The sequence below is a fragment of the Aotus nancymaae genome, unplaced genomic scaffold (genome assembly GCF_030222135.1).
Source record: "Aotus nancymaae isolate 86718 unplaced genomic scaffold, 86718_ANA_hifiasm-v0.15.2.pri h1tg000131l, whole genome shotgun sequence".
NCBI classification, from domain to species: Eukaryota; Metazoa; Chordata; class Mammalia; order Primates; family Aotidae; genus Aotus; species Aotus nancymaae.
In genome coordinates, this window is record NW_026988546.1 from 8,532,559 (window position 1) to 8,557,949 (window position 25,391).

The following is a 25,391-nucleotide window of genomic DNA, read 5'->3' on the forward strand; positions in this document are numbered from 1 at the left end:
ACAGCATCTAACTGGAACAGATGTTCCATGGCTCCAGCTACAGAAAGGATAGTATGGGAACATTATAAGGGGAACACATTGCTGTGAAAAGTTCTGCTGGAGTTATTCTGAGAGTATCTGTATAATATAAACAGATGAGCAGTCCCTGTTGAATGCTCCCTGGATGTTTTGGGAAAGGCTCTGAACTTGATGTCAGAAGACCTACACCATGAATATTATGTGTGGCCTTAGCTAAGAAATAGAATCCCTTTATAACTTAGCTTCCTCACTTGGGAGCTCGGACTGACTGGATTTCCTCTTTTTGTAAACCCACCCACCTCACAGGGTTCACTGGGAGCATATAACAAGATGTGGTGAAAATACTTTTAATATAAATTGCAACATTCAAAAAATAAAATATCTTACCAGGTTTTACACTAAAATTAAAAATTACTAAGAGTTGTCATTATAATTGAGACTACTGAAAATTGATTTACAAGCAAGGTGTGTAAGGAAAGTAAAATGTGTTTTTAGTAGAAGATTAGAAGAAGGCATAGGAATGTAAATTTTTGCCTAGGTTTAAAGGATTGTTTTGAATTAGATAAGATGAAACTGAAGGTTTAAACAAATTGTGGAAGGTTTCTAAAAATTAATCTTGCAAAAGAAATTTTGTGTGTGAACGTATCGACTAACTTCAAAAATGTATTATATGGTTTTCTTGTAAATTGAGCATTGAAATAAAAGCATAACAAGGTTTTCTGAAAGCACTAATCTGATCTTTACAAAAATTTATAAAGGTTTATAAAAGGTTTATAAGAATCTCACCTCATGGTCAAACTGGTTAAGATTGAATAGAATTATCTATAAGTTTTCATTAAAAAATTGGGTTTTACATTAATAGACCAGGGTACATGTTTTAGCCAACATCATTTTGGCTAAAAAATTACCTTATGGTAATCTGGAATTCTATTTTATAATAGTTCAAGTGTTTTGAACCTTTAACCTGTTTGGTAGTCTTTCCGAAATCAAACTTCAGCTTCAAAAATGGTCTCTCCTGACCCCTAACTTTGGGATGCTATGGAGGGCTCCTGGAGCATTCAAAAGAAAGGTAAACAGTATTATTTGACATGTTTAGTCATGTGGCATTGCCAAAATGAAAATAATGCTTAACCTTCTTTAGGTTATATTTTAGTGAATAATATTAATGTATGTTCCAAAGTTGTATAGGATTTCTAAAATTCTAATGTTTATCAATCATAATTAAGGTTATGACGTTAAGATATTGTAAACCACAGAGATAACCAAATTTCCTTGTCAATTGTGTTCTTGACTGTAACTATTCTGACATTTTGTCATTCATATTTAATTGTTGTCTTGTTTTGATTCTTTTCAAAAGATGGTTTATAATCAGCTCTAGAACTTTGACAGGTGCTCTGAAATTCAGGTTTCTGAGACCTTTGAAGATTATAATATTGGAATAGAGGGAAACGTATAGGACTCATGAAGAGCTGAAATGTTCATGAATATCAAGCAGAGCAAGAGTTAATGGATTGGACTGAACTAATAGAAAACTGAAGTAATCTTTTTAACTTTTTGCTTAAACCATTGCTGATCCTTGTTTTTCAGGGGCAAGGAAACTTATTTTCAGCTATTTACAGTCTTTAATAATTGAGTAAGCTATGCTCCTCTGAACAAAATTTGGAACATATTTGTTTCTCTCTCTGCCTGGCTTCTCCAGAATTTGGAAACTATTTATGAGTCTTCTTAGCTTATGGCAATATAGTTATTTGCATCAGTTGCAATAAAAGTCAATTTTCTTTGTCAATAGGATGCAATTGAAGAAACTTGTTGTTTTACCAAGGAATTGACTGGAAGGATGTGCTTCCACTTAAGGAATCTGGCTTGACTTGAAGAGCCAATAAAAGCCCCCTAGGAAAACTGGCCTCATTCCTTGTCTATACATTCCCTGTACAGGGTTCCTAACCTGTGGTGACTAAAGAATGTCACTTTATAATAGGCCCAGGAGCCCTATGTTTTTGGGACTTCAAGAAGAGAGGAATTTATTAAACTCATAGGTATTTGAGGGCAAACCCATGGCTGGGCTTGGTTTTGAAAGGTCTTATCTGAGATTCCTTGTGGAACAGAGTTCCATCAAAGCCAATTAAAAAATCTATGTGTGAAATAATTATTCTTGCTGCACTTTATGCAAATAATCAGGCCAAGTATAAGACTAAAGTCTATTTTGCAAACAACTCAGTCCTATCATGATTTGTTTTTGATAAAAATGAGGACTGGAGAGAGAAAAATTATGTTTCAAAACATACCATGCACTTGTCATTAAATTCTAATCTCATCAATTATTTTTAATATTTTGCCTACATTTTAGACTAACCCTTCTTATTCCTGTGAACCAACCAGTGATCTTTGGCTGCAGCCCAGAAGAAAAAAAAGGAATAAGTAATGTAATAATCTGGTTCAGTATTTTAATTCTGAGCAATTACCCTGCAAATCCTGCCAGTTGATGGTAGCAAATGGGATACTCATAACCAAGAAGTTTCTCTCTTTTTGGGAAAATAGGACCAAGGGAGCTAACCACAGTGAAGTCCTATGCACCCAAATCTTAGCAGGCATAGCTGTAGCCACCAGTTATCTGGGCATGTTGGCAGCCTTGGGATTTTTGAGCTGTCCTTACCCTTTTGTTTCATTTTTATATGTGTCTACTAATGACCCAAATTGTTTATTCTCACTTAGAGGCCATTAAGCTTCAAATGATGATGCAAATGGAACCATGTATGGATGCACCATTCTTACTGAGACCCTTAAACCAAACTCAGGAGGAGTCCTAACCCCACTTTCCCAAAACAGCATGCCCTGTCAGCAGGAAGCAGTTAAAAACAGTCATTGTATAATGACCATTGATGATGAGCATTTTCTCATATGTTTGTTAGCCTCATTAATGTCTTCTTTTGTAAAGTGTCTGTTCATATCCTTCACCCACTTTTGAATGGGTTTGATTGTTTTTTTCTTGTAAATCTGTTATAGTTCTTTGTAAATTCTGGATATTAGCCCTTTCTCAGATGGGTAGATTGCAAAAATTTTTCCCATTCTTTTGGTTGCCAGTTTGCTTGAATGATTTTTTTTCCTTTGCTGTGAAGAAGCTCTGGAGTTTAATTAGATCCCATTTGTCTATATTGGCTTTCGTTACCAATGTTTTTGGTGTTTTAGCCATGAAGTCCTTGGCTATGCCTATGTCCTGAATGGTTTTACCTAGGTTTTCTTCTAGGATTTTTATGGCGTTAGGTCTTATGTTTAGATCTTTAATCCATCTGGAGTTAATTTTAGTGTAAGGTGTCAGGAAGGGGTCCAGTTTCTGCTTTCTGCAAGTGGCTAGCCAGTTTTCCCAACACCATTTGTTAAACAGGGAATCATTTTCCCATTGCTTGTTTTTCTCAGGTTTGTCAAAGATCAGATGATTGCAGATGTGTGGTGTTGCTTCTGAGGCCTCTGTTCTGTTCCATTGGTCTATGTCTCTGTTTTGGTACCAGAACCATGCTGTTTTGATTACTATGGCCTTGTAGTATAGTTTGAAGTCAGGCAGCGTGATGCCTCCAGCTTTGTTCTTTTTGCTTGGGATTATTTTGGCTATGCAGGCTCTCTTTTGGTTCCATATGAAGTTCGAAGTGTTTTTTTTCGGTTCTGTGAAGAAGGTCATTGGTAGTTTGATGGGGATAGCATTGAGTCTATAAGTTACTTTGGGCAGTATGGCCGTTTCCACGATGTTGATTCTTCCCAACCACAAGCATGGAATGTTTTTCCATCTGTTTGTGTCCTCTCTTATTTCACTGAGCAGTGGTTTGTAGTTCTCCTTGAAGAGGTCCTTTACAACCTTTTTAAGTTGTATTCCTAGGTATTTTATTCTCTTCATAGCAACTGTGAATGGGAGTTCACTTTTGATTTGGCTCTCTATTTGTCTGTTATTGGTGTATAGAAATGCTTGTGATTTCTGCACATTGATTTTGTATCCTGAGACTTCGCTGAAGTTGCTTATCAGTTTGAGAAGATTTTGGGCTGAAATGATGGGGTCTTCTAAATACACAATCATGTCATCTGTAAACAGAGACAATTTGACTTCCTCTCTTCCTGTTTGAATACTCTCTATTTCTTTCTCTTGCCTTATTGTCCTGGCTAGAACTTCCAATACTATATCAAATAGGAGTGGTGAGAGAGAGCATCCTTGTCTTGTGCCAGATTTCAAAGTGAATGCTTCCAGTTTTTGCCCATTCAGTATGATATTGGCTGTGGGTCTGCCATAAATAACTTTTATTATTTTGTGATACATAGCATCGATACCAAGTTTATTGAGGGATTTTAGCAAAAGGGCTGTTGAATTTTGTCAAAGGCCTTTTCTATATCTATTGAGATAATCGTGTGGTTTTTGACTTTGGTTCTGTTTATGTGATGGATTATATTTATAGACGTGCATATGTTGAACCAGCCTTGCATCCCTGGGATGAAGCCTACTTGATCATGATGAATAAGCTTTTTGATTTGCTGTTGCATTCTATTTGCCAGTATTTTATTGAAGATTTTTGCATTGATGTTCATCATGGATATTGGCCTGAAATTTTCTTTTTTAGTTGCATCTCTGCCCGGTTTTGGTATTAGGACGATATTGGTCTCATAAAATGAGTTGGGGAGGATTCCCTCTTTTTGTATTGTTTGGAATAGTTTCAGAAGGAATGGCGCCAGCTCCTTTTTGTATGTCTGGTAGAATTCGGCTGTGAACCCATCTGGGCCTGGGCTTTTTTGGGTGGTAGGCTCTTAATTGCTGCCTCAACTTCAGCCCTTGTTATTGGTCTATTCAGGGTTTCGACTTCTTCCTGGTTTGGTCTTGGGATAGTGCAAGTGTCCAGGAATTTATCCATTTCTTCCAGGTTTACTGGGTTTAGCGCATAGAGTTGTTTGTAGTAATCTCTGATTGTAGTTTGTATTTCTGTGGAATCAGTGGTGATGTCCCCTTCATCGTCTTTTATTGCATCTACTTGATTCTTCTCTCTTTTCTTTTTTATTACTCTGGCTAGTGGTCTATCTATTTTGTTGATCTTTTCAACAAACCAGCTCCTGGATTTGTTGATTTTTTTGAAGGGATTTTGTGTCTCTATCTCCTTCAGTTCTGCTCTGTCTGATCTTAGTTATTTCTTGTCTTCCACTAGCTTTTGAGTTTTTTTGATCTTGCTCCTCTAACTCTTTCAGTTTTGATGATAGGGCCATCTCACACCAGTTAGAATGGCGATCATTAAAAAATCTAGAGACAACAGATGCTGGAGAGGAAGTGGAGAAATAGGAACACTTTTACACTGTTGGTGGGAGTGTAAATTAGTTCAACCATTGTGGAAGACAGTGTTGCGATTCCTCAAGGACCTAGAAATAGAACCATTTGACTCAGCAATTCCATTACTGGGTATATACCCAAAGAATTATAAAATGTTCTATTATAAAGACACATGCACACATATGTTCATTGCAGCACTATTTACAATAGCAAAGACCTGGAATCAACCCAAATGCCCATCATCGATAGACTGAGTAAAGAAATTGCGGCACATATACACCATGGAATACTATGCAGCCATAAAAAATGATGAGTTAATGTCTTTCATAGGGACATGGATGAATCTGGAAACCATCATTCTCAGCAAACTGACACAAGAACAGAAAACCAAACATGGTATGTTATCACTTGTAGGTGGGTGTTGAACAATTAGAACACATGGACACAGGGAGGGAAGCATCACACACTGTGGTCAGTGAGGGGGGCTAGGGGAGGGAAAGCAAGGGTGGGGAGGGATAATGAGGGGAGAAATACCAGATATAGACAATGAGGGGGATGAAGGCAGCAAACCACCTTGCCATGTATGTACCTATTCAACAATCCTGCATGATCTGCACATGTACCTCAGAACCTAAAGTACAATTAAAAAAAAATAAGAACAGTCATTATCAAGCTTGCTTTAGGCAGACAGTAAGGGAAGGTCCCCAGAGAATCTTCGACCCCACCCCACAAGTGCTTACACCATTTGTCTGGTGCAGATAAGGGAACTTGCATAGGGGGCTTGCCTAAACATGCCTACAGTGAAAAATTCCATCCCTTAACACATGTGCAGTAAGGAAAATAAATCAATATGGAGCAGCTCAGTCTAAGTGCCCACATGTGCACTAGAAGGATGGGGTGGAGCTGCCAGGAATTCACACCTTATGTCCTGGTATTCAACTGTGAAGGGGGCAGCCAAAAACCTGCTTTTCAGGGCCCCTCTCTGCTGTGAGCTTTCCTTTCACTTAATAGATCCTACGCCACTCACTCTTTGATGTCTGAGTGCCTATTTCTTCCTGGTTATGAGACAGGAACCCAGACCTAGCTGAGCCAAGGAGCAAAAGTCCTGCATCACTGGTGTGGTTATATTATTAATAGGTGCTCCAGAATTATGTGAAATTTGTAAAATTCTGATATGTCTTCATATACATTGTCAGACATAATTATGATTGTTAAGTTATACTGTTGTCTGCCACAGAAATAACCGAATTTTCTTGTCACTTTCATCTTTAGTCATGGCTAAAGACTTAGAGTACTAAGTCTTTTGCTATTCACAGACATTTCTGTCTTACTTTGATTCTTCTAAAAAATGGTTTATAATCAGCTATAGTCCAAAATTTGCTTTTCCTTCAAGGAGATTATTGAAAATGTACCTTGAAAAGTACTCTTAAATACAGGTTTCTGATAACTTTAGATATCATGTCCTTGGACTATGTAAAACCACTCAGAACTCTAATAAACTGATGTATTCATGCAGATTGCTAACCCAACCTCAAGCACAAGGAAAGTTAATGACATGGGACTGAAGTGATAGAAGGTTAAAATGATTTTTAGGACTTTTATTTGAAGCATTGCTGATTCTTTTTACATTTTGTTTTCCAGAGTCATGAAAAATATTCTTTTCAGCTGTTTGTAGTTATAGCAATTGAGTAAAATAGATCTTTGTGAGTAAAATGGAAATATTTACCTTTCTCTCCACCTGATTTCTCCAAAATTTGGAAAGTATATGTGAGTATTCTTATTTTACTGGCAATGTAGTTATTTGCATAAGTTTAATAAGAATCTGTTTTCTATAACAGGACACAATTGGAGACACTGATTATTTTACCAAGGCTTTGACTGGAATGGCATATTTTCAGATATAACCAGACTGCTTTGAAGAATTGAAGTTGACTTTATAGAACCAATCGAAAGCCTCTTGAAAAGGATGACCTAGTAGCTTATCTACCTGGTTCCTATTTAAGGTTTATAATCTTGCAGTAAGTAAGGAATGTCACTTTCTGACAGGTCTAGGGTCCTCAAGACATGTTGGAACCTCAAGAGGAGAGGAATTCACTCAGTTTGTAGAGTTATCACAGGTACATTCTGGTGGCAAATTCTTGGCTTGGCTTCCTAACCTTGAAGCTTTTAAAAACAGTGATATAGACCAATGGGACAGAACAGAGGCCTTGGAGGCAATGCCACACATCTACAACCATCTGATCTTTGACAAATCTGACAAAAACAAGCAATGGGGAAAGGATCCCTGTTTAATAAATGGTGTTGGGAAAACTGGCTAGCCACGTGCAGAAAGCAGAAACCGGACCCCTTCCTGACACCTTACACTAAAATTAACTCTGGATGGATTAAAGACTTAAACACAACACCTAACACCATAAAAACCCTAGAAGAAAATCTAGGCAAAACCATTTAGGACATAGGCATAGGCAAGGACTTCATGGCTAAAACACCAAAAACATTGGCAACAAAAGACAAATGGGATCTAATTAAGCTCCAGAGCTTCTGCACATCAAAAGAAACAATCACTAGAGTGAACCAGCAACCAACAGAATGGGAAAAAATTTTTGCAATCTACCCATCTGACAAAGGGCTAATATCCAGAATCTACAAAGAACTAGAACAGATTTATAAGAAAAAAACAAACAGACCCATTCAAAAGTGGGCGAAGGATATGAACAGACACTTTTCAAAAGAAGACATATATGGGGCCAAGAAACATATAAAAAAATGCTCATCATCACTGGTCATTAGAGAAATGCAAATGAAAACCACATTGAGATACCATCTCACGCCAGTTAGAATGGCAATCATTAAAAAATCTGGAGACAACAGATGCTGGAGACAATGTGGAGAAATAGGAACACTTTTACACTGTTGGTGAGAGTGTAAATTAGTTCAACCATTGTGGAAGACAGTGGCAATTCCTCAAGGACCTAGAAATAGAAATTCCATTTGATGCAGCAATCCCATTATTGAGTATATATACAAAGGATTATAAATTGCTCTGTTACAAAGACACATGCACATGTATGTTAATTGTGGCACTGTTTACAATAGCAAAGGCCTGGAACCAACCCAAATGCCCATTGATGATAAACTGGACAAGGAAAATGTGGCACATATACACCATGGAATACTATGCAGGCATAAAAAACTATGTTTGTGTCCTTTGTAGGGAAATGGATGAATCTGGAAACTATCATTTTCAGCAAACTGACACAAGAACAGAAAAATCAAACACCACATGTTCTCACTCATAGGCGGATGTTGAACAGTAAGAACACATGAACACAGAGAAGGGAGTATCACACACTGAGGTCTGTTGGGGGAGAATAGGGTAGGGACAGTAGGAGGTAGGGAGTTGGTGAGGGATAACATAGGGAGAAATGCCAGATATAAGGGACAGGGGGATGGAGGCAGCAAACCACATTGCCATGTATGTACCTATGCAGCAATCCTGTATGTTCTGCACGTGTACCCCAGAACCTAAAGTGCAATAATATATATATATATTTTTAAAAAGTGTAATCCAAAATTCCCTATGAAAGTTCCAGCAAAGCCAACTTAAAGCAGCCTATATGTCTAATCATGATTCTTGTTGCACTTTATGCAAATAATCAGACCAAGTAAAATACTATAACTTATTTTACAAGTAAATTGGTCCCAGTAAGATTTATCTTTGGTAAAAATGGGAAGCTGGAGAGAGAAAAAATACGTCTTCAAGGAAGATTATAACATACCTGTTATTAGGTCACAGCCCTAACCAATCATTGTTTTTGAGTTTTTATTATTTTCCTAAAATTTGGATTGAATCCCCAATGGAATAGGTTTCACCACATATTTCCCATTGCTGTACTTCTTCCAAGAAATCCAAAAGCATAAAATTTCAAGAACTAGAGATAATTCAACAAGCAATGGCAGTTATATCAATCAGTGACATAACTGGGATCTGTCTGGGAATGAGCCTTCCCAGTCACAGGGGATGAAGGATGCCTATCATTCTAACTTAAGCAGAGACTGATAATCAATGCTTCCATGGGAAGATTTTCGATCAAAGTGGGAAGAAAAGAGAGAAAAAAAATAGCTCGGTGTAATGTGAGCTATCTGAGGTATGCAAAATTTATTAGGCCCAGAGAGATATAAGTATGTGACTTCAGTAATGCTCCCACCCCCCACCCCCACACTGCACTCATGCCTAGTGCAATTGTTTAAAGTCATTTTGTTTCTGACTAGATACCTAACTCATTATCTTCATGTTCTTGAACTTTGTGAGACAGATAACAATGGAGAGCCAATCAATAGCTTATGTTATTTAAATGTAATTCTTGCTAAATGACTTAGAAACTGTCTCTTCTTTTCCTTTAAACATCTACCCGTAACTGCTGCTAATCAGAGTGTATATTCAGAACAACCTGAATCTATGGTCCTGCATTGTAATCCCCAAGCGCATCTTATATTAATTATGCCTCAGCTTGTTTTTAGGTTGACCAGCAAAAGATCTTGCATGTAGAAGATGCAATGTGTAAGTTTCTTGGATTAGAAACAGCCCAAAGAAGCTGACACTAATAATCAGCACAGCCCTTATACTAGTTACCATTTTAATCCTAGGTTTGACTTATGAATGAGTCTGAAAAGGATTAGACTGAGTTGAGTTGGTAAATAGTTTAAGTCAATATAAATAATTTCAACTCATTATGATAGACCATATTTACTAAATGCCCTCTATTGATATCAATATTATACTAGCATACACCATGTCACTGCTGGGAGTGTTAGTCTATCGATCCCACCTACTATCCCTATTATGCCTAGAAGGCAAAATACTATTAATATTTATCATAAATACTCATAACTTGAAACAAACATGTCACTCTAACATCCATAATACCCATCATTCTCCTAGTATTTGCTGCTTGTGAAACTGCCTTACTCGTTTCAATCTCCAACATGTATGGCCTAGTTTATGTACAAAATCTAAATTTACTTCAATGCCAAAAATTATTATTCCAACAATTACGCTGTTACCAATGACATTATTCTCTAAAAATTATATAATCTGAATCAATATGACTACCCACAGCCTACTCATCAGCCTCATTATCCTATTTTTTTAACCAATTCAACAATAACTCATCCAACTTCTCATCAATCTTCTCTTCTGACCTGCTGACATCATCCCTTCTAATCTTAACAGCCTGACTACTGCCTCTTATAATTCTAGCAAGCCAATGTCAAATGTCCAATGAATCAACCCCAAGAAAAAAGCTCTATAGCTCTATATTGATTTCCCTGCAGATTTTTCAAATTATGACATTGACAGCCACAGAACTAATTATATTTTATATCCTCTTTGAAGTGAAACGAATTCCTACCCTAATTATCACCACCTGCTGAGATAACCAACTAGAACGCCTCAATGCAAGCTCATATTTCTTATTTTATACACTAGAAGGGCCACTTCCTCTACTTGTTATACATGTTTATACTCAGAATACCTCGGGTTCACTAAATATGCTAGTAATGATACTGACCACCCAATAGCTATTAGCCTCTTGATCCAATAATCTCATATGACTAGCATGTACATGGATTTTATAGTAAAAATACCTCTATACAGACTTCACCTGCGACTCCCCAAAGCCCACGTAGAAGCCCCTATTGCTGGCTCCCTAGTACTCGCAGCGATACACCTAAAGCTAGGCAGCTATGGTACAGTATGGCTTATCCTTATCCTCAACCTCCCAATAGAACATATAGCCTACCCCTTCCTCATACTATTCCTGTGAGGGATAGTTATGACAATCTCTAATTGTCTACAAGGAACTGATCTAAAATCACTTATTGCCTATTCCTCCATAAGCTACATAGCACTTGTTGTCATGGCTATCCTCATTCCAACCCCTTGAAGTTTTACAGGTGCAGGCACCCTTATAATTGCTCATGGACTCACTTCAGCCTTATTTGTCTGCCTAGCAAATTTGAACTATGAGCCAAGTCCATAGCCAAATCATATTACTTACCTGAGGCCTTCAAACACCACTTTCACTAATAGCCTCTTAATGACTTCTAGCAAATCTCACTAATCTTGCGTTACCACCTACCATTAATCTAGTAGGAGAACTCTTTGTGACTATGGCTTCATTATCCTGATCAAACATCACTGTTTTGCTTATAGGACCTAATATACTAATTACAGTCCTTTACTCCCTATATGTGTGAATCACGACACAAGGAGGGACACTTGCATATTACATTAACATTTTTGTTACTAACCCCTGCCTTGCGTCTGCTTTCACTGTGTGATGTGACTGCTCACCTTTTGCCTTCTGTCATGATTGGAAGCTTCGTGAGGCTTCCCCGGGAACAGATGCCACTCTGCTTTCTGTACAGCTTGCAGACCTATAAGCCAATTAAACCACTTTTCTTAGAAATTGCTCAGTCTTGGGTATTTCTTTATAGCAATGCAAGCACAGCCTAATATAATAACTTTAGATTCAGTTTTGAGGTCTGCATCCAGATCTCTGAAACTTCACAAGGACAGCTTCCATAACCCAATTCACTTGAATACAGTTCCATTCAACAGGTATTGAACACTTACCATAAACAACACCTTATTATTAGCCTTTTTCATCCATTCAACCTTATTTCTCCAAGACTTCTGGGGTCTCCTGCCTTTGTTCTTATCACTGGGGCTGTTGCCACATGATGCTGTAAGCCTGGAGCGTCACGTGCCTGGAGTGTCTGTGTCACTGCTCCTTGTTACCGCTCTTGGAATAGGCTTGGAACAAACCCTCACATCCTCTTGGAATCTTAGGTAGATGCACGACCAGTGGTAGATACATTTTTGGAACTCCTTTCTGTCTACAGTTACTAATTCTTCTTGTATTCTCCTACCTTCATCTCAGGTAAACACTTATTTTGCTTTCATACCAAAGTAAATTTAGTTTTCATTTGTATTTTGTGTTATTCTCTAGATATGTGTAGAAGCAGCCTGGAGCTTTGATGTGCTTCAGCTGTGCCAGCCTTACCTTTATTAGAATACTAGACTCTTGATGAAGGATGTTATCTAGACTTAACCAAGGAAGTTCCTAGACAAAACTCATTATGACTGTTGTAGTCTCAGAGTGTTCTAAGTATTAAATGGTTTCAGTTGCTCTATTAAAGGAACAATGGAGTTTTCAATTATATGTTATATTCTGAAACTGTCTCTTAATAGGTCCAAAAAAAAAAACCCAAGTAACTTTAGACCTTAAATGTATTTTCCATTGTGTATCAATAAATTACTGCTTTATAAAATTGGTGTTGGAGAGCTATTTTTTCTTTCTCAAAATTAAACAGTTAACCACACACAAAAAAAATAAAAAAAAAATTAACCACAAGACAGGCTTTAGTGTTTCTCTCAAAGGTTACACTTTTGGAGGTTAGTTTTACAAGAATAAAAACAAAACCCACAGTTGAGAAATTGAGTTGAGAGTTAGTATTCTTTACAGGAAATTCCTGTAAAGGAACCCAGCTTACTCACTCTCTCAACTAAACCCAACCACAAACTTTATCTCATCAAGGAGGCTGGTGAGAGAAGAGTTTAGGTGCTTCTTCCTCAGAGCATTTCTTACTGATAGAGGTAGTTTATTTGACTTTCCTCTGTCTGACCATGCATTTCACAATATCAACGGCCATTTACAAAATAAGGTTTTCCTTTTTCGTCCAGTTATAACTCATTATTCTTAAACTGGTGTGAGTTACATGGCTGCTGTGTCTTCTCTAGGTATCTCTCTGGATAGGAAGAAATATAGTAGAATCCTTTGAAAACGGATATTCTCACATGTTTCTCTTCAGATACAAAGCTGGCAGTAACTGAAATAAGGACTTGAAGTTCCTTCCTCTTTTTTTATGTCTTAAGGACAGGAAATAAAGGTAAGAGAGTAGTACATTTTTTGTTTTTGTTTTTGTTTTTTTCCACTAGATTTCCTAGCCAGAAAATATAAGTTGGGAAAAGAGCTTAAATAATTTTAAAAATGAGTTGCTAACACAATTACTTTTCAAGAAATATTTCAGAATAACAAATGGGTTATTTTCTAACAAAGTTTACCTCTCCATATATATGGAGTCTTCACTTAAAACAACTGGTGGCTATAAAATAAACCTGTCTAATGTGCTTTGAGCATTTTACAGGAAGGGCTAAGAGCAGAGAGATTCAAGATGTTTGTCAAATTTGAATGCCCATTTGAACTTAACTGTAACATCTTTGATAGCAGGCACTAAGCTCCATTTTCTGTTATCCCTAGACAACAGGGTATAAAGCTACCACGGAGCATGTGAGAATCATAATGATATTAGTTGAATTAAATACTGTCACTATTACACGAGACCAAATCTCTGTCTACAGATGATCTCTGTCTACAGATGTTCTCTGTGTAAAGTGGATTACATCTGCCTTTGATGGTGACCTTTCTCTCCCTGGGCCTCTGATCCCTGTATCCCTGTCGACACTGCTTTCTCCAGTGCTTTCCTCTCTCTTCCTTGTTTCCCACCACCGACTTTTGTGTGAAATGTTTAGTTCGTTTTTTTCTCCCAGAGACAGTTGAAGATGTAGCCCTGACCACCTGAAAAAGAAATCTTCATCCTCTGAGGAAAGATACGTGATTCACATCTGGAAAATAATTGAAGAAGAGATTCTGTAGATTCTCTTAGTGCTGCTGGGCTCTCAATTCCTTTTGTGAAGGACAGTGTATGGTGATGAGGAAATCAGAAGCTTTGAGACCCTCTACACCTGGATATGAATCCCCCTTCTAATACTCACCAGGTATGTGATTGTCATTGAGAATGGGCACCGCTATTCCAAGCAATATGAGTCTTGGTTGTCCATTTGCAATACGAGAAGGACAGCACCCCTCTTCACTTTATGGAAAGTAAATGAGAGCCACATTATTTTATTCCCATAAGCAGAGCCTGAAGCCTGCTTTGACTTAAGTTGCCCAGTGCTCAATAAATGATGTACTCTGCATTTGTATAGATTCTTCCAATTCAGTGAAGCGTTTTAGCGATGGCAGCATGGAAAACATCATTTAAACATTAGATGTCCTTTAAAAGGTAAATATTAACAAACAAGCCACACAGTGTGGGTGTGTTGTCCCACATAAACGGGACTTCCAGAATGGGCTTCGGCTCATGTTGGTCAGTTGCCCACAATGCTGGCAACAGCTACTGTAACTCAGCACTGACCCTCCTCCCCAAGCTCTATGCTTATCCCTGAGCAGGGCTTTCCAACGATATCTCCCAGTTGAGAGTGGTGGCCCTGATACTTGTTTATAATGTAGGTTCCATTGTTCTTCTCTTTGAGAATCTGATTTAATAAGTCCTCGGGGAGCCTAAAAATCTGCATTTGTAATAAGTGTTTCAGGTGATTCTTATAATCAAGATAATTTGAGAAACACTGTCCCAGAGTGAAAGCTGCAGCCTGAAATCAGCCTCAGGCAGCCGGAGGTCTGAGGCCAGTCGGTGGGCGGGTGCATCAATAGGTAGTAGCTGTCATCTCAAGGTTGGTGGAAATTCTGAGGGCTGGAGACTGCTGGGTGCCATGGTAACTAATTTGCTATAGGCTTGGACATGTAGACATAAATTGCAGGACTGTAGAGCTGGGAAGATCTTAGCAATCATCTAGTGTTATGATTTAGAAGTCAGACAGCTTTTTTAAAAATTACAAATATCATGACTTAAACCCCAGAAATTCTGATTCCATCATTCTAAGGTTGAGAAACTGCTGATACAGAGCAGACATTTTATTTTGCAGATAAGAAAACTGAAGTCCAGAAAGAGCCTAAGTGACTTAACTGGAGTCATACAGTAAGTGAACTGTCATAATAGATTGCTCTATGTGTTTGTTCTGACTGCTCTGGAAGTGTTTATCATTTTTCAGAACACAGAATTTATTACTAATTATTCATTTGGCACTCTCCTAGGGTCAGGAGATATGATTGCTGGAACAGGGTCTCCGCTCTTCAGGAGCTCACAATCTAGTGACAGGACAAGGTGTAAGGAACAATTGTTCTGCAGCATGGCTAAATCCTGAACAAGTAGTTACTGAACTCCTGTTATGAGCTAGGCACTATTCCTGGAGAGACGCTGCAGGACCCAGAAAGACAAACTCAGTTCCTGCTGGCATGGAACTTACATTCTAGCTGGGGAGAAGTTTTAGGAATAAGATAGTTTCAGACAACAATGTGTGCTAAGACAAAAGTCATTTAAAATGAGTAAGAAGAGAAATGGCTGCTGGCAAGGAGGGAGGGAGGGGCTTCTTTATCCAGGTGGTCAGGGAACGTCTCTCTGAGGACGAAATCGGAGATAAGACACGAGAGAGCCAAACGTTACAGGGTTTGTCCATGGTGCTCTGGAATCTGTGCTTCATCACATGGGTGGCAGGAGCCGGTGACGGTTTGGGCATGGAAATGAAATGCTGAGGCTTGCTTCTTAGGAAGATGTGGCTGGTGGTGGAGCTGGAGGACTGTTCTTTCAGAGACTTTGTGGACAAGGGAAAGGCAAGTAGGGAGACCACATCTTCAAAGGCCGTTGCTGATCCTGCCTTGTTCCTTGACTGCAGTCCTTGTAAGAAGAGCTGTCAGTTATCAGCAGTGGGGATAACTCAGTGACCTTAACCCCTATCCCTGGCGTTCTGCAAGGTGCGTTGCACAGAGTTCCTTTTCTTTCTCCCATCAACACGCCTCGCCCTCAGCAGACAGCCAGGTCAGCATCAGCAGCCAGGTGGTAGCATCCTGTACTTTCTGGCTCCACCTGGACAAAGGGGTCTGGGCAGACCTTCCTTGTCTCCCTGCATGGCTCTGCCTGCCTCCTATCTAAGATTAATTTCTCCATGGTATCAGGGACCCCATCTCTTCTGGCTTCCTGGGAGAAAGGAGTCCATGCACCTTGTCCTCACCCTCATTTGTATTTGACCTCACTGGCCTGCTGATGCATTCCCCTCACAGTGGAATCCTGCCCAAGGCTCTCTCATCTTCAGAAATGAGCAAACACTTCCTCCTGTCCTCCCTGCATCATACAGCCTCTTTCCCTCTACTACACATTCCCTCCACTCCTCTCTCTCCACCCTGAAGCACTGCCTCATCTCACCCCAGCTGCACATGCTGAGCTTTTGGTGGCCAAACCAAGACACTTTAGTGGACACTTTTCAGTCCTTCTCATGTCCAGTTCCTCTGCAGCTTTTGACACTGGCGTCTAGTATCTCCTCCAAGCTCTCTCTGTCTGGATTGCCAAGGTTTTCTCTCAGCTCTGCTCCTTGTCTTTCTTTTAGGTTTGTCATTCTTTATTTTCCATTGGCCCTGGCCTACTTTGAAAGGCTGAGGTTTCTCAAGGAAGTTCATCTGCCCTCCCTTGTGGGGCAACAGACACTCCAGGCTTGTCACAGATGGAGCACGCTCCAACTGCTGAAACCCAGACCCTGCTCTGAGCCATCCCCCTCCCCACCCTGCTGCCCTGGGAATGCTCCAGTTGGATCTCCAAGATATTTCTTTTTATGTTTTTATTTTTTTGTGTGTCCTTCGAAGCTACTACAAAGGATCTCCAAGATATTTCAAGTTCAGAGTTCTTATTAGAGAAACATTAATTATTAATAATTAATTTATAATTATTGAAATTACTCTTGCCTTCTGTATCTAAGAATTGGAGTGTGTGTGTGTGTGTGTGTGTGTGTGTTGCAATATGGTTGGAGGTAAAGCATATTATAAAGTCAGATATGCCAAGTGTTTATGAGAAAAGATGGCACTACCTGGAAAGAAAGGTCCTGGGAAAGCTGGGGGTGGTGGAGATGTGGCTGTCGGACTGGCCAGAGAGCACAGGAGGAAGTGAAGAGAGAAACTTTCATGGCTAAATAGATGTTGGGAAGAGAGACAGAGACAGAGAGACTGATTTTGTCAGCTGCCAAAACAAACAAACAGACAACCCAGGGAAGTTGTGGAGAGACTTAAAGATTTTTAGAGAGGCCACATAATATTTAGGGTAGCTTTCGTTCTTTGCTTTTTTCTTTCCTCTTTCTCTCCTTTCTTCCCTTTTCCTCTCCTTTCTTCCCTCCCTCCTTCCCTTCCTCCATTCTTTCTTTACTTTTCTCTTGTTTTTTTTTTCTTTTCTGTCATCACTGGACTTCATTTCTTTCTTACACTTTGTTGTGATTGTTTATTTTCGTGTTTATGTTGACAAAGACTCTCTCCTTGGCCAAGTTTTAGTCAGGGCCCCTGAGCCTTCTTCTTGGCTTGGCCTCAGTTTTGGCATCCCCTCCTGTCTTTGGCCTGCCCAAATAGCCTTCGAAAAAAACCCTGCTAATTTATCAGTGCACTCTTGATATTTGATGGTCCTGAATGTCTGATCAAGTTCCCCATTCACCACCCTTGATATTTAAGTCCTTAACCTGCCTTTAGCAAGAATCCTGTTAGGTCAGTTTAGCAAGGATCCCTGTGTCCTTATGTCACTCAGTAATTTTCTATCCACTGACCTTTACCTTGCGCTTTGTCCTTGGTGTATGGGAATTGAGTTTGATCTCTTTCCCCAAAAGTCTTTTTTTTTTTTTTTTGAGATGGGGTCTTGCTCTGTCACCCAGGCCAGAGTGCTGTGGTGTGATCTTGGCTCATTGCAACCTCTGCCTCCTGGGTTCAAACAATTCTCCTGCCTCAGTCTCCTGAGTAGCTAGAACTACAGGCATGCACCACCAAGCCTGGATAATATTTTGTATTTTTAGTAGAGATGGGGTTTTACCATGTTGGCCAGGCTGGTCTCGAACTACTGACCTCAAGCAATCTGTCCATCTTGGCCTCCCAAAGTGCTGAGATTACAGGCACGATCCACCATGCCCGGTCCCCAAAAGTCTTGAATAAAGCCTTCCCTATGGTTTTAACCAGTGTCAGAATAATTATATTTTTAATGATGTTCTTCATACTGTAATAGACCCTTGAAAATAGGGACTATACTATTTATTTTTCCCCTCAGCACCCTTAAAGAACCTATGACAGTTTGGGAGTGTTTTAGGGGGAATCTTAAGCCAAAATTCAGGGGGAACTTACCTTATTCCTATAACTTGAAGACTTATACACAGGTTATTTTTATGTTATTGATAATACTTCGGAACTTTAAGAGACACAGATAAAACTGTTCTACAGCAAAATCCTTTTTCCTCCTACTCAAAACACATTTAAATGATAATTAAATATTTCCCACCCAGGATTCTTATCTGTCATTTCTTCTAAGTGGTTTGAAAAGTCCCATAACTAACCTATGAACAAAGGGGACACAAGTCCTTTGGACACAGCCTAGATAGGATTCTCTGTAGGGGACCAGCTCCCCCTTTCATATTTGAAAGGATTGATAGTGATGCCATCCAGTGGCAAATTTCCCTCTTGTATTTGGGGCAGAAAGGCAGGTGGCCTCTATTCTCTAATAGTACAGACTAGTGATGTGCAAACCTTCTCAAATTTTGTCAATAGGAGCTATATCTCTAGCTTCCCTAACTGTAAAGAACCTGACATTTTTATTCAACTTGGGTTATTTTTTCAGGAAAAGTTAAACTTAACTCTTACCAAATTACTCACGGAAATACACGTGTTAGGTGAAAATATCAAAGAAAAAAGATTAATGTGGGGAAAATGGCATTAAAAGAACACACTGTATAGAGCCTAGGCCCAAGGGATATCATCAGCTTGAGGTGATTTGTAAGAAATGACACCAGTGAAAAGATTGCTACACACCATTGGAAATACCCATGTAAGCTATGGGCACATGAAAGCAGATTTGGGTAGGATCTGCCCTTTCAAAGTTTCCTGTATAAGTTGCACTTTGGTCACCGGCTCTGATTTCTTCATTTCCCATTTCTTCATTTACAGAAATGAAAAGGATACTCAAGAAAGAGTTCTGCATCTCAAAACTCTATTCTGGCAACAGAATGAAGTTACTGGAGTGATGACAGGAACACGGGAGAACAATGCTCTATTTGGGCTGGATATTTCTTTCACTTGTCGCAGGAGAAAGAATTAAACAATTTAATATTTCAGGTAGGGGTTTTCACTTTTTGTGTTAGCACCGTGAGTCTGTGGTCAAAGGTAAAGTGAGGGATAACCTGATATATCAGCATCATGCCATGATAACACACAACCGTTCCATCCTACTGTTAAAAAGGGAGTGAGAGGAGAATTATTGGGGTGAACAGCTTTCAGCTGATACCAAGCATTGACAAGGTACCCATTACTGTAGTTGAGTGTTCAGTGAGAGCAGCTGAAGAGGGATGAGCCAGGGTTCTACCATCTTTTCCAGGAAACCGGAGCTGCTGCTGGTGATGCTTGAGTCTACTGGGAGAGAATTAAAACATGAACTTCCTTTCCCCTACAAAATGGACAGTGAAGAAGAAAGACACACGAGGAAGCTTAGTATCTTGTTAAATCAAGTACTAGATGTAAATAGAAGCTAGAGTTCTATTTTCTAATATGTTTCCATGTTGTTGTATTTATTGTGATTTTCAGGTTGTTCCACAAAAAAGTTCCTTTGGACATATTCTACAAGGAGTGAAGAAGAATTTGTCTTATTTTGTGATTTGCCAGAGCAACAGAAATCATATTTCTGCCACAGAAGTCGACTCTCACCAACACAAGGCCCTGAGCACCTGCCCTTCACTGGTAGTAAGGACCTATCTGATGTCCAATGGTACCGACAACCTTCAAATGGTGATCCATTAGAGGACATTAGGAAAAGCAATCCTCACATCATTCAGGAAAAATACACCCTACGTTTTAGGACCCCAGGGGTGAATAACGCTGGATCATATATTTGTAGACCCAAGATTATTAAGTATGCTCCAAATGCATTTCTATCTGAAAACATTCCCAAATTTTCTATTACCTAGACAAAATCTATATTCACAGGATCTTATTAATTTCCTAGGAGTCCCTATGATGTAGCCTGTTGTGTCAAGATGATTTTAGAAGTTAAGCCCCAGACAAATGCATCCTGTGAGAATTCTGTATCACATAAGCAAGACCTACTTCTTGGGAGTATTGGCTCCATTTCTTGCCCCAGTCTCAGCTGCCAACATGATGCACAAAGTCCAGAGGTATTCTGGTACCAGGTAAGAGTGAATTCTCTAAAATTAATATAAGAGCATTTTTTGAGATGGGGTCTTACTCTGTTGCCCAGGTCGGAGTGCAGTGGCATGATCTTGATTCACTTCAATATCTGCCTCCTGGGTTCGAAAAATTCTCCTGCCTCAGCCTCCTGAGTAGCTAGAACTACAGGCCTGCACCACCACGCCTGAATAATTTTTTGTATTTTTAGTAGAGATGGGGTTTCACCATGTTGGCTAGGCTGATCTCTAACTACCGACCTCAAGCAATCCGTCTGTCTCAAGGGAAGGATTTATTCATTGTTTTTATGGTGTCATCTTCATGGCTCATTCACAGAAAAGTGTGTTTGAGAATCTGAGGTCTAGAGCTTCTCAAAAACTGACCCTGTGCCTATTCAGGAGATCTGACTTTCTAAAATGATCATGTCCCCTGGGAAGCCACAGAGTGTGATATTCTAATTATTAGAACCATCCTTTTGATCAATAGCAGAAAAACTTACAAAATTCAAGTATATTACACATGAGGTTAGACATAAACCTACTAAGATCTGCTAATGTAGGAGGAAAGGTTCATTCATTTTCACTGTCTTTGGAAAGCAATAGGCATTGCAAAGGGGAAGGGAGCACCCAAGATGTAAGTCTTGAAGGGTTTGTGAAAGATATTGGAGACTGGAATACATTCCCAAAAGGATCCTGAAGGACAGTTAGGACAAATCCAAGGTGGCCCTGAGTGACAGATGTCTTGCACAGGTGAGATGGTAGAAAAGGAGTACAGCGTTAAGAGAAAAAGGGAACAAAGGCAAGTTTCACAATGACTTTGAGCTATGAACCACATGTATGTGAACTCCGATAAAAAAAAGCACTTTATATTTCCATCTTGTTCTATAGTTTTTCCAAGTGCTAGTTGATGACTAAATGCTGCCTAACCATCTCCTCCAACAGAGTCCCCTGTCAGTTGTCTCTTGGGTGGCAGAATCCAGGAATAGAATGTAAATAGCTTCCGACAATTGCAAAAACTATTTGAAGTCCAATACTTTGTCTTCAAAATTATGCACAATTTTGCATTCAACCTCATAATATATATGTTTGTTAATATAAAAATATCACTTTAAATTGGTACTAATTAAAGTCAGAAAGATGAGTTATGTTTATCTAATGGTTTAAGGCATCCCAAATTTTAAGAATGCGAGTCTCCTGGGGCTACAGTTACCATGGTACGAAGAGATATTTCCCTACTTGATTCCTGAGACTCCATGCTAATAGGAGGATGGATGTTATCACATCCTTTACAGAAATAAATATACAGAGAGGACGAGTGGCATGGGTTATGGTCTCACATTTGAGTTTTATATGACACTGAAAGAATGCTGGTCTCAATAAAATCCTAATTTCAGAAACATTCATTTCATAACCTCTAATATGAGGTAAGAAGAACCAATAGTTTTGTTCTTTATTTTCAGTTCTCTCTCCAGAACAAAACTTCCTTTTGGTTCAGCGTATCTGTCTTCCAGGATGGCAGCTGTTTTGTTGTCTTGGTGGGCTGTTCTCAGGCCAGTAAAGCAGTGTTGTCCCAGTTATTTCAGTTGAAATGTGTTTGACTTTTCAATGATCGTGCACCTGGAGAGAAAGCTATGAATTTTTACTCTTCAGGTGAGCACAAGCCACATAATTTGCCAGCTCTCTGAAAACATTGCTTCTATAAACTAAACCCTACAACTGTTTGATGTTCACAAAAGGAAGCTTTGTTTCATTTCCCTGGGGCTTTGACTGCAAACGTCAGCCTGTGTTTAATGGTGAACAGGCAGCTGCCCTAAGAATAGGTGAACAATGGCGGTTATTGTATAAATTGTACCTCTGATACAGATTTAGACAGGTACTGGATTTGTGAATTACACAAATGTGTGTGTCCACTTATACATACACATACATAAACAGGCACATAGTAACCTGGAAATCACAGCCCTTACAGCAGTAGTACATTACTAAAAGTGATGGCATTAGGCAAGAAAAAAATATTCAATGCCTTTTTCCTTCTTGCTAAGCCCTAGGTTCTCAGGTGGTGGGTAGGTCATACCTATAACCCATCTCTGAACAGATGAAGCTGACACTGGCTGAGAAAATGAAAACATGGCTTTATGGAATTCAAATAAAACTGCTGAACAGGGATACACCCATCAGATATAAAGTATCCAAGAGAAATAAATCCCTGGGCTTGGAGTCTGTGAAATATTCCATAATATTTTTAATTGGAAAATCAAAAAACAGGCTTGCAGATTGCTTTTAAAACTTTTTTCAACTTCTTTATTTTAAAGTTATTATTATTATTTTTTTCTTTTTTTTGAGACGGAGTTTCGCTCTTGTTACCCAGGCTGGAGTGCAATGGCGCGATCTCGGCTCACCGCAACCTCCACCTCCTGGGTTCAGGCAATTCTCCTGCCTCAGCCTCCTGAGTAGCTGGGATTACAGGCACGCGCCACCATGCCCAGCTAATTTTTGTATTTTTAGTAGAGACGGTAAAGTTATTTTTAATTAACAAATAATTATGCACATTTACAAGGCATGAGGTGATGTTTTGATATATGTATACAATGTGGAGTGAATAACTAAGCTAATTAACACATCCCTCACCTTGCTTACTTCTTTTTTGTGGCCAGGCATTTGGAACTTGCATTTTTAGTTGTTTTGAATGTGCTAAACAGTATTATTGGCTGTAATCATCCTGCTATGAAATATGTCTGAAAGTTTATTCCTCCTATCTGAAACTTTGTACTCTTTGACCAGCATCTCCCCATTCACTGTCTTCTCCCCACCAACCAAGCCTCTGCTAATCATTATTCTACTCTCCACTTCTATGATTTCAACTTTTTAAGGTTCTACATATGAGTGAGATCATGCAGGATTTGTCTTTCTGTGCTTGGCTTATTTCATTTAGCATAGTCTTCCAAGTTCATTCATGTTGTCCCAAATGATGGAATTTTCTTTTGTAAAGACAGAATAGTATTTCCTTGTGTAAATGTATCACATTTTCTTTGTCTATTCATCTGTTGATGGACACTGAGATTGATTCTACATCTTGCCTATTGTGAATAGTGCCGCAGTAATCATAGGAGCGTAGATAGCCCTTTGCCATCTCTTTGGATATGTACCCAAAACTGGGAACGCTGAATCATATGAAAGTTCTATTTTTAGTTTCTTTGATGAGCCTTCATAAAGTTTCCCATAATGGCTGTAGTAATTTACATTTCACCAACAATGTAAAACAGATTAATTTTTTGATAAAAGCCAATGTGAGGTGATATATCATTGTGGTTTCAATTTGTATTTCTCTGATTATTAGTGATACCCAGCATTTTTTATATAGCTGTTGGCCATTTGCATGCTTTCTTTTGAGAAAATATTTTTTCAGATCTTTTGCCTGTTTTTAAAATGGTCTATTTGTTTTTTTGCTGTTGCAGTGTTTGAGTTCCTTATATTTCTTGATGTTAACTCCTTATCAGATGTATGGCTTATAAATATTTTCCCCATTTGGTGGATTGTCTCTTCACTCCATTAATTGTTTCCTTTGCTACACAGAAGATTTTCAGTTTTATGCTATATCATTTGTCTATTTTTGTTTTTGTTGCCTGTGCTTCCAAGGTGATATCCAAAAAAATATTTGCCCATAACAATGCTGTAGATCTTACTCACTATGTTTTCTTTTAGGAGTTTTACAACTTTAGATCTTGTGTTTAATTCCTTAATGCATTTTGAGTTGGTTGATTGTATGTGCATGAGATACATTTTCATTCTTTTCCCTGTAGACAACCAGTTTTCCTAACACCATTTATTGGAGAGATGATCCTTTCCCCATTGCGTGCTTATTTCGTGGCATCTTTTTTTTTAAATTTATTAACCATAAATTTGTGGATTTCTTTCTGAGCTTTCTATCCTATTCCATTTGTTGATGTGTCTGTTTTTATGCCAGTGCCATGCTGTTTTGGTTTAAGTGGCTTTGTAATATATTTTGAAATCAGGGAATGTGGAACGTCTAGCTTTTTTTTTTTTTTTCTCAAGATCGTTTTGGTTATTTGGGGTCTTTTGTGGTTTCATGCGAATTTAAGGACAGTTTTCTTTTCGTATTCCTGTAAAAAAATAATGACATTTTGATAGGGTTTGCATTGAATGTGTAGATCACTTTGAGTAGTAAGGACATTTTCTCAATATTAATTCTTCCAATCTATAAACACAGGACACTTTTATATTTATTTGTGTTTTCTTCCATTCCTTTTGTCAGTATTTTAAATAATTTTCCGTATGTAGGTCTTTTACTTTCTTGGTTAAATTTATATCCAACTATTTTACTTTTCTTGCTGCTATAGTAAGTTGGCTTGCTTTCTTAATTTCCTTTTCTGCAGATAGTTCATTATCAGTACATGGAAACACTAATGATTTTTATATGTTGATTTTATATTCTACAACTTTACTAAATTCATTTATCACTTCTAACAGTTTTTTGGTGGAGTTTTTTAGAGTTTTCTATAGATGAGATCATGTCATCAGCAAATAAAGACAATTGTACTTGTTTTGCTACTAATATTCTTCTTATTTCTTTCTCTTGCTTAATGGCTCTGGCTAGGACTTCCAGTACTATGATGAAAAGAGGTGGTTGAGAGTGCACATTCTTGATTGTTAATCTGATCTTAGAGGAAAAGATTTCAACTTTTCACAATTAAGTATGATGTTAGCTATGGGTTTGTCATATATGACCTTTATTGTATTGAGGTACATTCCCACTATGCTTAATTGGTTGAGGGTTTTTATCATGAAGGGTGTTAAATTTTGTCAAATGATTTTTCTGCATTGATTGAGATAAACATATAGTTTTTATCTTTCATTTTATTAATGTGGTCTATCATATTTATTGATTTGTGCATGTTGAATCATCCTTGCATC

At 38.5% G+C, this 25,391-nt stretch overlaps 1 protein-coding gene across 2 annotated transcripts in view; it reads left to right on the forward strand.

Moving 5' to 3' along the window:
- The first annotated feature begins 12,909 nt into the window (after positions 1-12,909).
- Positions 12,910-25,391, forward strand: part of IL18RAP (interleukin 18 receptor accessory protein) — a 36,895-nt gene continuing 24,413 nt past the window's right edge. The window contains exons 1-7 of one of the 2 annotated variants that reach the window (XM_012471503.2): positions 12,910-12,971; positions 13,116-13,264; positions 13,926-14,153; positions 15,141-15,193; positions 19,231-19,398; positions 19,864-20,188; positions 20,282-20,465. In XM_012471503.2, coding sequence (XP_012326926.2) covers positions 19,329-19,398; positions 19,864-20,188; positions 20,282-20,465 — 579 coding nt within the window. In that variant the 5' untranslated portion in view covers positions 12,910-12,971; positions 13,116-13,264; positions 13,926-14,153; positions 15,141-15,193; positions 19,231-19,328. The other variant, XM_064371279.1, reaches the window with a different exon arrangement.